Raw genomic sequence first — 12936 nt, 5'->3', positions numbered from 1 at the left:
AATAAAGAAAACAGGGTAGAAAAATATATTGGAGAATAATTACTGTATGTTTGTCAATTCTATTAAGTGACACGCTGATTTTGTACGTACATACTTTTAAAATATCCATATGCGCAAAAAAAATGACATACTTGCCTAAGAATGCAATAAATTTGCCCGTGACTGACTGCACCAGGCCAGCCTGAACAAATAGCCCTTTTATAGAAAATGTGTAAATATATATAGATATATTTTTTATGACATGTCTGGAGCTTTTACAGTGATTTCAGACTCACGCTTGACCTTGAGTAAAACAAATAACGCGGGATGAAATGTAGGTTCGGCTTCAGAGGAATACAACCTCTGATACTGAGAAGCTATAAGTTTCTCAAATGTACACAAGAAGTAAAGAGGTCGACTGCAGCGTGCATGTTTTAAAGGCCCAGTGTGTCAGATTTAGCCACACTGCTGAGAATTTACAATCAACAACTCACTAAAGTGGTCATTGGTCATTCGCTTGTGGTGACAGAGAAGTTAATTTTTTTTTTTTATGTTTGTGTTCTTATACGATTTGAATTTGAATTATTGTCAAACTTTGGTTTGGGAGAGTATAAGTTTGTCCTTTCTGGGCTTTATTAGAAATATGGCCGCTCTCTTAAAAGTACATAGAAATGTGTGTGTTTATTTAATCGAAAGAACAGAAAAGACCGCAAAGGTTACACTATGCAATGCTAGGATACACACAGCTATGTATATATTACATTAAATGCCTCATAGTTTATAGCATCAATCTCACACAGTGGACCTTTCAAGTAAGGCTGAATTATTTACTAAGGAGAAACAGATACACAAACACATTTTATTGCCGGTCTCTGCTCATTTTTTCCAACCAATAAAAACAAAAAGACACGCAACCTGAACATTTTACCTGTAGACATGCTTCAAAATAGAATTAAAATAATAAAAACAAGTATCCAACTTTTAATATTCAGCCATGAATTCCATTAAGGCTATAATAGGCAAAGTAAACATTATAAATAACATTTGTTTTGACATGATTTCAATGATTTTGTGCCTGTATCTGCAGTTACTGACTGAACTTAATGTAACAAGTGAGTATGGAACTAGCGCTGGAGTGTTCGTGCTCAAGGTTGGACGATGTGTCTCCGTTGCAGAGACGCAGACGATGGTATGAGTGAAAGCTTGGCCCGTTTTACCTTTGTCATCTCGATCGCTCACCAGCCGTTTCCAGGCTCATGGAGGCGGTTCAAAGACTTTCCAAAATCCAAACGCTCCTATGTAACACGACATGAGACTCATTGCGTAAAGCTCGGTGGTCCACTGATGATACTTCGGAGGTCAAAGTGACCTGCTGTCATTAGGAAAATGCGGCGGAAAATCTGCCGTATCGATATTCGCTGGACAAGTGCACGCGAAGTGCTCACCGCCGTGGCGGCTGCGCACGCGCTCAAGGCTCACAGGTCTAAAGTCAGCCAGACACAGACGTCCCCCGAGCGTCAGCGGCGCGGGGCCAAGCTGCTCCGCGCGGAGGCATTGGCGGCCTTTTCTCTCTCCTTGGACAACTCCATCTCGATCTTGGCCTGGATCTTCTCCCAGTCCACATCAACCTGGGGGGAGACACGAGTCCAAAAACAATATGGGATTAGATAAGATATGCGTTTCAAGGGGAGCGACTATTGCATAAAGGAGCTAAGTACGAGTGAGGAGGCGAGTGAATAACGCAAGCGCGGCCTTGAACACGCCGAAGCGATCTCTCGCAGAAAGAGCTGATATAAACTAAATGCATCTGTCTGTCTGTCTGTCTGTCTGTCTGTCTGTCTGTCTGTGGGTTTTAACTTGAAGGCGCTCAGCAATCAAGTAAGCGCGTGAGGCGCGGTGCCAGCGGGACCCTGATTAAACGCGGCGCGGCTTCTTCGACTCACCCCCTCGGCGTACTGCAGGAACCTCTTGTTTGTCTCCGTCCTGCCAAACTTCTGGAGGAACTTGTGCCTGTAAGCCAGCACCGTGTCCACGTGGGTCTTGTGCTTGACTGCCAGCTCCAGCGCCCTGCACGCAAAAAAATGAAAAAAAAAAAAAAAAAAAATGAAGAAAATACAGTTTAATCCCCCAAACATCACATCATCGCCGCAACCGGTGCCTGGTGTCCAGGGTGCTTTAACGAGCCTCCTCTGTTTGGGTGAGTCAGCAGATTCTGTTTGGGCTGATATGAAAGTTCACACTGGATGTCGCCAGTTGCTTCGGCGGAGCGGTTTAGTGGATGCAGCCGTGTTTATACAGTAAGTTGATAGGAAAATACAGGGCGCTGTACGTTGTTGTTCGCGTGACGCGGGTGACTATATAAGGAGTCGGCAGGTCTGAGGAAAATATGCCTATGGCCTTGAGGGGAAGGGAGTGAAGTTTCAGGAGAGAGACTCTCGCAGGCCAGCCAGGTGCAAGATAACCTGGCTGGTTTCGAGCGAAGTGGGGACGTGACACACGCTGAAACAAGCCTGATTATTTCTCTGATAAGTGTGTCAGAAGCAACTGCTGCATGGCTTCATGTATCAGTTTATGTTTATATACATATATATATATATATAGACCAGAGCATCTCATTGAATAAGAACTCAGTAAAAAATATTGTTCCATTTAAAAAGAATTTCAAAAACCTTATTCTCGAGAGGTATGGACAGGGTAGTGTTAAAGTGTAAGTAAAAATTGGGGTTGTTTATTTCAGTTTTGAAGCTTGTATTTTTGTTGCAGATCGAAACAAATCAAATGAAATCAAAAAAATCAAGGGGCAGAAAACACATTCTGACTCTTTGCCTCATAAAGAAACACACCCTGCAGGCGCAAAACGTGGGGCTGTACCTCTCCCAGTTGAACAGGTCAATGTTGACTTGTATGGCCTGGTAAATGAGACCTGCTTGCAGCAGCGTGGCCTCGGCCTCTTGGACCTGACCGCTGAACAGCAGCATGTGAGCCAGCGACGACTCCCTGGACGGCTGCTCCTTGATGAAGTTGATGTACTGCACCCTCGCCAGCTGGTGGACAGGAGACAGAGGCGACCGTGAGGGGAAACAACTCAGAGATGGAGTAAACTATCTAGAAAATGTCACATACAGTAGAAATTAGACACATTTTAACTTGTTCAGGAAGCCACACCTGCAAAACCGGTTGCATATTTCTTTTTAACCATGGACAGCCATGTTTCATAACATCACTGCCCTTCAGAGGTGGAAAAAAAACTTGACATGCAAGAAAAGCCAATAATTCAAAAGTAATTGGATACACCTTCTTCCAGTCAACTCTGTTCAATCAGAATTCATCCAGATCAGGATAAGAGTAATGCTGGTTGTTAAATTCTTTTCCCTCGTCATTTAATACGTATACGTCAAATTTCTGATAAAAAACAACAACAACACTACACTCGTTTACAAGGCTGGAACAAGTTTTAGCTAGTTAGCCAAAGCTTCCACTCCAGGTCCCAGCTGTCCATCTTCCTCTCAAGGATGCGGGGGGCAGTCTTACCTCTCCGATGGCAGCGTAGGCCATCTCTGCTGTGGTCAGCTCCCGGTTGGCCATGGCCATCCCAGCAAGACACGCCCACAAAGACTGGTCCTGCAGATGGATGAGACACCGCGGTCACCCACTTTAAAGAATAGGTCATAAAAAAGCTAAGTCTGCTCTTCTTTATGCTGCGTTCACCAACACAACAACTGCCGCTATGAAATGTTTATTCAATTCATGTACTATTTATAACGCTATCAAAGCCTTTACAAGAGTTCGGTCTACTTACCGATGGTTCAAAATAATAGGGTGTGTGTGTGTGTGTATGTGTGTTCATAGCTATGATGTCATCTTTTTTGGTCTACCCTTCATTCTGCTCCTCTCCTTCATGCGCTCCTTGTCAGAGTGATTAATGGCAAAGGGAACGATGCGCCAAACCAGACCGGAACCTGGGAATGTGTCACAGCCGGCGTTGACCAACGCGGACGAGTGTCACCGCTCTGTTCCGTGCAGCTGCGCTCAGTAAAAGCAGAACCAAACCACGGTCGGGGCTGGCAAGAAACCCAAGCCGCTCTCACGGACGCGTCATCACTCTGTTATTCGATCTTATTCACTGTCCATCATCGAGACAAACAAGCCCTAATTGGAAACGCCTGTAAACAACAACAGCCACCGTCTGAGGTCGTAAACGTGACGCCAGATTTCCTATGACGACGGGCCCAACACTGGTTGGTGGGGACCTGCGTCACCCTCGCACGGCCAGCTACAGTACATGTCCCTCTTTGTGTGCGGGGCGACTTCCTGTCAGGTCCGGGCCTTACTGAAAACAGGGGATTGTTATTCCGGGAAAAGCTTGACTGCCACCAAACTCTTACCAGAAGGGGGGGGGGGGTCCAGGAAGAGGTGTTGGTTTCCTCTGTGTTTTTTCTCATTTTTTTTCTAAACCAGTGCCTCTCTGGCCATCCATTTCTCGGGGGATTGTGGTTACGGCATCATCAACTGAGCAAACAAGCACTCCGGCGTTCGGGCATGTGTGTCGGAAAAGGGGGGAGGGGGGGCGGTTCTGCGTGCCGAAGGCTTCAAACACGCAGTGTGTATTTATGAGTGAGGCCTATGGGGTCTAAATCCAGTAAATGGTGTCACCGGGCTAATTGAGGGCTAATTAAAACCTGCTGGTCTGCACCCATAAAGCTGTCTACTTCATTCTCATTCCCAACGTTGATAAATGCAGCCCCTGGGTGCTGACTTGAAAGAAATATACTTTTAGCGGACGGTAAAAAAAAAGAACAGAACGTAACAGTTAAAAGCGACGACGGCTAGAGTTGCAAATTTATTTAAAAAAAACAAACAAACAAAAAAACCCGCAGGTGTCTCACCTTGGCAATGCGACAGAGGCGCAGGGCGTCCTCCCAGCGCGCAGAGGTGCTGTACTCGTGCAGGAGGGCCGGGTACGGGAGGACGCTGCTGTAGACGAGTGAGCCGTCGCCCTGGCGCAGCGTCGCCTTGGTGCCAACAAAACTCAGGACTTGGGGTATTCGGGAGAACTCGCTGAAAACAGGACGTGGTCGTTGGACGCCATCATCACACGTTGAAAATTGCAGGAAATAGTATTTGGAGACAAAAAGATAAGTCTAACAATAACTCTAAAGAAACACGTATACCTGACAAATCTATCTATATCACGGCATCCTTTCAAAATGAATGACCCCAAAACCTGTACAGAATATCCACCAAGCAGCTCATTTAGCCTTGTGTTCACACACACACAAAAAAAAAAAACTACAAGGAATCAGTATCCTTTGTGACAACATAAAGTGCTGATGTCCAAACCTGTTTCAGCGCACAAAAAGCAAAAAAAGCAAAAAAAGCAAAGAGTAAAGGACGTACTGTTCTCATTTCTCAGGGGTTCGCTGACAGGCTAGGGTCGTAACACTGTTACAAAACAAAACAAAAAAAAAAGTGCTGACTTGAATTTTACTCACTGCACTCAAACTCAAAGGGTGAAAAAAACAACCAAAAAACACAATGGAAGCAGTGATGAAATTAAAACTATATGTAAAAAAACCAAAAACAAATCAGAGTAGCGGCGAATGGCAGCGCAGTCCAGGATGGCCTTAATAAGTCAGAGGAGCCCCTGTTGCCTTATCGCCTCCTTTAACGGCTCACTCCGAGGGAGTGTCGTAAAGTCTGACAGCTGCTGGCAGGAGCGCAGCGCCCGAGGCAACTTGTGTTGTACAGTGAGGAATCAGGTGGAAGGTGCAGAGGAAAAAAAAAAGAAAGAAAAAAAGTTCTTAGTTGGCTTTTTTTATTCGACGCTATTTTGCCAAAAACCTCTCGGCTGTTTTAGAGCTCACGTGAAGAAAGACGGCGAAAAAGAAAATGGGAGCAGTGTGTGTGTGTGTGTACAGTATGTGTGTGCATGCGTGTCTACCTGCCGTCCTTTATGTACAGGGTTTTTGGCAGCAGGTCCTTGTCAGTGAACACAGCACTTGGGCAGCACCACACTGTGAGCTGGTTGTCCTGGACTCCGCAAAGGATGTTTGCAGCGTCGTTCCAGGCCATGCTGTGAACCATGTTGCCTACAGGACAGAGCACACATTGGACCTGTTATGGCTGTGTGTGTGTGTGTGTGTGTGTGTGTGTGTGTACACATCCTGCCGAGTGATTTGGCGTCTCAGCATCTCACCAATTTTGCAGATTTTGGCTTCTCGGCCCAGATGATGGACTGAGGTCAAGTAAAGGTCTCGGTTCTTGTCCACCAGAGCGATCTTTCTCTCGGCCGACGGGCCGCACTGGTCCAGCGCCACCTCCACCACCTCCAGCTGAACGTGAAAAGGGGAGCACACACACAGGAACAAAGGTACAAGAGGAGGAGGAGGAGGAGAAAGAGTGATGCAGGGGCGAAAAAAGATGGAGGGGAGAAAAAGGGGGGGTGAAGAAGTGCGGTTAGTACAGCTGGAGAGTGTGTGTCTGAACCTGTGTGTGGATGTGTGTGTGTGTGTGTGTGCGAGGCCGCAGCCAGCTGGCTCTGGTGCCGGGGCCCTGGAGCCGTGCAGCGCTGGCAGGCATACGTCGAGCGCTGCGAGAGCGCCGCTACCTCCACTTCTCTTTCACTCCGTCCCAGCGCTCTCCCCTCCGAGCTGAACTCCAGAACCCTTCCCCATTCTGCTCCCTTTGTCCCGACTCGCCATCCCTCTTGGATGCGGATCAGTGTGCTTCTGGCACTCTTCAAACAGCCCAAACTGTCCCCTCCCCCCCGACCAAGCGTACGTCGATGTGGATGAAAAGGCCGCTGAGTCACTGTCTTCTAGAAGTACGGCCTTCAGGGCAGCTGGCAGGACCCTCGACCAGTTGATCCACATGAGCAGGGGTGTCAATCTTCTGACGGTGGAGGCGGGGCCTAGCGTGCTCACGTACAGTAGCACACTATTTAACTTTTTTTTCCCCCCGTTTTAAACGCAGAACAGCTGACATTCTCAGAGGTCCAACATCAACGTTATGACTGATTAGTCATCACTGTTGTGCATCACCGTGTCAGAACACAAGTTTCCATATGTATACAGTATATATATATATATATATATTTTCTTTTTTTTTTCAGATGGGACGCAACATTTTTAAGACACGCTACTCCAAGTGGGCCCCAAGCGGACCGCAGCATATTGGGGCCAGTTGCTAGGAGACACAAGGAAGTATTTTTTTTCCCCGATCTGCTTCACACCATTCAAATTCAGTCATTCGCATTCATAATCATGTTGGCTTTTTAATATTAATAGTAATCCAGATACGAGAAGCTGATAGCGTATTTTTAACTAACAATGTAAAATCAGAAAGGTGTCCCATGCATTTTTAGTTGTCATCTACTTTAAACAAAAACTGCTGCAAATTTACTTCCAGGCCTTCTTGTGAGCCTCTCGGCAGGATTTCAGGCTTAAACCGGAAGCTCCTCCTCCTTTTAGCTTGCAATCTAACAGGTCGCCTCCTACTGGTGAGCCGAGGCACTGACGCAGAACGCTACGGCCAAAAGGAACCAAAGCTCCTCTTCTTCTAGGTGGCGCTAGCCCGGCTCTGCCTGCTGCAAACAAGAGGCATCAAGACAGAAGTCACGCCCACCTTGTGAGTTAAATGCTTGCCATCGCCGAGGGCTTTCCCAGTCAGGGCGTCAAACAGAAGGACGACTGGGGAGAAGAGCAGAGAAGACGCCTGATAAGAACAGCGTTCACTTCACTTCAAATCAAATCAAACTTTTAACACATAGAAAATACAGCACAAAGCGCTTTTAAGCTAAACTCCACGGCCTAATAACACACACACACACACACACACACACACACACACACACACACACACACACACACACACACACACACACACTCTTAAGCATTTGCACACCCGCCTCACCTTTTTCGTCACTCTTGTCCCGGATGGCGACGGCGTCGTTGCTGAGCGAGACGCCCTGGGCGCTGAGCACGTCCGCTCTCATGCCGGGGAACTTGGGGGAGGAAATCAGTCGGCCCTCGTAGGAGAACACGTACACGCCGGCGCCGTCCACCAGCAGGAAGTGCCTGGAGGAGCGGGACGGACGCGGGCGGGATTAAACGCCACGGTCGGCGAGACGGGGAAGAGGCCGAGGGTCCGACGGGCCGACGGCGAGGTGGACATCATCAAAGCTGCGACTTACTTAGGCACATCAAACTCAGCCGCGATTTGAAAATGACACCCGTAATCTGTTTATCCCCTGCGGCTGAGTGTCGCGGCCACTCCATTGGAGTGAGCTACAAGAGCTACTCCATATTAATCTAATTTGCCCCCAAATGGGTTCACTCGTGGCATTACTGCATTATAAGGCTGGATAATGTTGACCACAAGAGCCCGTTGGCCTTGGTGTGTGTGTGTGTGTGTGTGTGTGTGTGTGTGTGTGTGTGCGTGCGTGCAGCGAGGCATTAGCGGAGCTGATAGATGATCCAGCTCCCCACCTCGGAACAGAGACACTCACTTCTCGGCTTGCAGGATGAGGCTCACTGTTCCTTCCTTCAGGTCGAAGATGATCGGGGTGTTCCAGTTTTTAGAGCTGTGGAAGGATGAAGAAGGTGAAAATAAAAACGAAAAAAGAAAAGGACGCCGTCTTACGGTGCAGGGTCTATATTTGGAGGTTGAAAAGGCAGTGAGGGCTTTCACAGTGACAAGAGAGAGTCAGGAGAGTGCAGCTGTGACACAAATGATCATTACCAGGGTTTGGATCTGCAGACAGGAATATCAAAAAAGGATTTTGGATGAGTTTTTAATTTTCAGTAGAACAATATTAGCGTGCATGTTGCACAGGCAGCGTTTTCTATGTCACTGCCAAGGTTTTCTGCGATTTTGTATGTAAAACTGTAACGTCAATGAGGCTTTAAAGTGAAGATCACTGGATGTTATTTCAAAAATGAGAGACACTGAGATCCATGTCTACAACTGTGTTTTGGATGAGCTACGAAACTCGACTTCCACAGTTTCCAAAAAACCCTGCGCTGCACGTGATCTATACATTAAAGGTTACGATTTTTGCCAGCGACAGCAAAAAAAAAAAAAAAAAAAAAAAATTGTGTGTGCCTTTTTTCCCCCTTGAATGTTTGTGGAAACGTTTAAGGGCGTTTCCACCACTGAAAAGCGGGATGAAAGGGCCGGATGGGAAAGGTGAGGGGCGGCGAGGGGCGGCTCACTTGTAGACGTAGCACTGGAGGGAGGTGGCGACCACAAGGTGACCGTACGCCAGGGAGGCTTTGATGACTCGATCTCTGAAGTCCAGCATGTCCACCGCCTCGTTCATCACGTTCCTCACCTGGGGGAAGACGAGCGGGGGAATTACAATATCGCTGACTTGTTGTTTTTTTGGTTGAAGCTCGGCTAAAAGCGAGCAAACACAGTCACACTCGCAGTTGCCCGGCGCAACTGTACACAGAGCCGTTTAAGGAGCGTGCATGCAGCGGCTGCGGCGTCCCCCCCCCCGCCCCCCCTTCACCTGCAAAGATAAATACTTCCCCGCTGCTCTCCCCGTAAATGAATGAAAAGGCCTGTTTTTAGCAGCAGGTGAAAGGTGTGGGTATTTTTACAGCTTTACAAATCTTCCTCCTCTGCTGCCTCCCGCTAGCCCGCGTTCTAACGTGCAGCGCAACTGTGAATTACCCCCCCGCCCCCTACCAAAAATAAAGACCACAAGGTGGTAAATTTAGCCGGACGATTCAGAAACCACCGTAACACGTGCACTTTTTCCCCTTTTTTTTGGAGGAAAAAAAACAGGGGCGTGAGGTTGGGTGAGGGGAGGCGGGGGGGCGGGGGAGTGCGGAGCAGAGCTGGCTGATGACCCAGCGTTGTTTGGTTTATACCGAGTGCACTCGCTGGCAACTGGGCGTGCGCACGTGCGTTGGCACGCGGACGCGCGCATGTGCTCCCTCTGCGTTAGTGATGGGAATTCTGCCGCTTTTCAGAGAACCGGTTCTTTTGGCTCGGCTCACTAAAAAGAGCCGGTAGATCTTTTGGCTGCCTGTCGGTTATATTATTTTATTTCCACATTATATGCTAAAATTAATGACTATGATATGAAAATACATCATAGTCAGGAACATAGTTTGAGAGTGTCTTTTTTTCTCCTCTTCTGTTCTCCTCTTTCTGCCCCCAGCTCAATCCTGCAGTCCTGTCTTTCATGTTGTATTGTATTTGTACTGTACATGTTTGGACGGGGATTGCACAATTTCATTGTACACGTTTATGTGTTGCAATGACAATAAAGCCATATCATTATCAAAATATTGAATGTGTATTATTTATACCCTCAACATGGAAGGCAGTGCTGTGAAAGTAAACATTAAAACACCAAAACAAATAACCAACACAATACAACGATGTACGTACGATGTATGTATAAGATTAAAAACACAAATTTGCGAGAAAAAAAACAAAACAAAACCAAAAGCAGCTTTCAGCTAAAAATGTTCAGTTCCTAGCCTGTGTGTATGTGTGTCTTTGTGTTGTACTAAGGTGTTTATTGTTCGACTTATCCCATTTCTATTTTTTTTTTTACATTTCTCTATCGCAAAAAAATATTCACTAAAAAAAAAAAACGTTCTAAATCGCCGCCAACTCCGACACAGCGACTGGGTGTCCTAATGAGGAGCCGGCTCTCTTCGTTCACTTCAAAGAGCCGACTCTTCGAACCGGTTCGTTCGCGAACGACCCGTCACGACTCTGGGTCGGTGCCTCCCCTCCCCCACCCACCCACCTCGCGAGTATCGGGGCGCGTACGTTTGGGTGGGTGTGCTGCCTGAGCGTGTATAAACGCTACCTTGTGGTTGGCGAGGAGTTGAAACGGCGCTGCGTCGAGGGAAGCGGCGAGAGACAGACCGCTCATTGTCACGGCAGGACGGCGAGCTTGGGAGGGCTCCGCTTGAAAATACGGTCGCAACTTGTCAAAGCCCCGGAGGCGTGCGCCGCTATGAAAGCATAGGAGCTCTGCGTGTGTGTGTGTGTGTGCCTATACTATTTGTTTGCCTATGATATGGTTTTTAATTAACTGCAAAGGCTTAGAACTTAAGTTATAAACGTAAATATAAACAAACAAAAAAAACAAAACAAAACTGCTATGCCTTAAAAATAATAGCTATTAATAGTAGATATTAGCCATCAGGTGTGACTCTTGTGTGGAGTTATGTGTGGTAAATCATGTAAGACGTGCCGCAAATCGCTCATTTCAATGCTGCATGTTTCATTTCAACGTGGTTTGCTGTCCCAAAGTCACAGTTACAGTGAACTTGTTCACCTTGCATGACTTTTATTGTATTTTTTTTTTTTAAGAAATGCATTTTTTTTTTTAACAGATGCAAGCATAGAGAAAAGAATGCAATATATCACACTTAAATGAAAGATAGAACGCAACGTTAATGCCTAAAAATAAAATGTGAGCTCCAGCAGGTGGGAGAACGTTAGTTTCCTTTACGCCACCATCCGCAAGTCTGTGGAGAGTGTGAAGTGTTTCCATGGTCTTTTCTTACCATCTTGAGCGTGCAAATAACATACTGCATTCTCCTGTATTCACGTTAAAATATGAGATATCTAGGGTACTTAAAAGCCAACCTGACGCACATGACTTCAACACAAACACCACCCTCGTGTCTTGCTGTACCTGCATGGTTCTCCTCTTGGTGAGGGTGATCACAAAGTTCTTCCACTCCCAGTGCTGATCCACCACATGGGCGAAGATGACATGCCCGTTGCCGCAGGCCCCCGCCAGCTGGGTGCCATCTGCAGACCAGGCCAGGCTGAACACGCTGCCCGTGTTGGGTTTCTCCAGCGCGTACGACCACTGGGGTTGGGGGGATGAGAGAGAGCAACAGCTAATGGATGCAGATATTTATCGGCAACTTTAAACAGTTAACTTGGGTAGGGGTGGGCGGAGGAGGGTAAAGAGATGGGAACACAACGCGGAGTTTAGAGAAAAGAGGAGAGGATATTCCTATCGGGGAGGGAGGGTACACGAGTGTGTGTATGTGCGCATGGGCTGGAATAATGTAAACTCTGCAAAGGAAGACAGGGAGGAGGCAGCCAGTCAGTCATTGACCTGTGATGAACTGAGACACTGATGCAGCGTTGGGCCCTGCCAAATCCGGCACTCACGCTCGTAAACATACACTCTGCTATCCTCATCTATTACATACAAGGGGAGGAGGAGGAGGGTGTGTGTGTGTGTGTGTGTGTGTGAAGGGGGTGGGGGTGCGCGGAGAAAGAGGGAAGGTTTTTATATGAGCCCCGCGGCTGGAGCCAAGCGCTGATTAACAAGACTTCAGCCTCCGTCGGAGGGAGCAAACTGGAAAAAGGTAGAGCTTTTAGGGGATAGAGAGGGAGAGAGAGAGAGGGAGAGAGAGAGAGAAAAGTGGAGGAGTTTGTGTTTCTTGAAAACACATGTAATGGCATAAATGTAGCATCATTTAGTGTTGAAAATACTGTGATTCCAATTTCACCTCTTTTCTTTGTCCTCCAATTGTGTCTTTCCTCTCCCGGTCTGCCGAGTCTCACAACAAGAAAACAAAAATCCTGCATTTCAGCTTGAAACAGCTGAGAGCGGAGAGCCAACAGCTGTTCAAACTTTTCTTGCGTGTTATTTTCCAGGACAATCATTCACAAGGCCAGCGGTGCGGCGGCGGAGCGACGCACTGTCAGGGGGCGCCCGCGTCTCCCCCAATTATCCTTTGCCTTTTGCAGATCGCACCTGAAATCCTGCAGCCGCCGACCCCCCTCGGCCTAACGGAGCGGCTCGCTCTTCTAAATGAGGGGCTAGCCACCATTAGCATAAGGGGGAAGCTTGGTGCAACTTTTCCAACAAGTATTCCAAAGGGAACAATCGGGAGCACGGGGGCCAAGAGCAGGAATGGGATGGGAGCCACGGGATCATAGGACATTCTGGTACTTTTGAAG

At 47.4% G+C, this 12936-nt stretch overlaps 1 protein-coding gene across 1 annotated transcript in view; it reads right to left on the bottom strand.

Moving 5' to 3' along the window:
• Nucleotides 1–641: 641 nt before the first annotated feature.
• Nucleotides 642–12936, bottom strand: part of ift80 (intraflagellar transport 80 homolog (Chlamydomonas)) — a 38336-nt gene continuing 26041 nt past the window's right edge. The window contains exons 9-20 of the mRNA XM_076036203.1: nt 11648–11827; nt 9192–9310; nt 8486–8560; nt 7891–8054; nt 7603–7667; nt 6176–6311; nt 5921–6068; nt 4866–5037; nt 3511–3600; nt 2851–3023; nt 1923–2046; nt 642–1607 (exon numbers count right to left, since the gene is read on the bottom strand). Of these exons, the coding sequence (XP_075892318.1) occupies nt 1497–1607; nt 1923–2046; nt 2851–3023; nt 3511–3600; nt 4866–5037; nt 5921–6068; nt 6176–6311; nt 7603–7667; nt 7891–8054; nt 8486–8560; nt 9192–9310; nt 11648–11827 (1557 nt within the window). The 3' untranslated portion in view covers nt 642–1496. The remainder of the gene's footprint in view (nt 1608–1922; nt 2047–2850; nt 3024–3510; nt 3601–4865; nt 5038–5920; nt 6069–6175; nt 6312–7602; nt 7668–7890; nt 8055–8485; nt 8561–9191; nt 9311–11647; nt 11828–12936) is intronic.

Source organism: Nelusetta ayraudi, unplaced genomic scaffold (genome assembly GCF_046127955.1).
Source record: "Nelusetta ayraudi isolate G7.1 ecotype Tasmania unplaced genomic scaffold, CSIRO-AGI_Nayr_v1 ptg000048l, whole genome shotgun sequence".
Taxonomy (NCBI): domain Eukaryota; kingdom Metazoa; phylum Chordata; class Actinopteri; order Tetraodontiformes; family Monacanthidae; genus Nelusetta; species Nelusetta ayraudi.
This window is presented reverse-complemented; position numbering and strand designations above follow the sequence as displayed.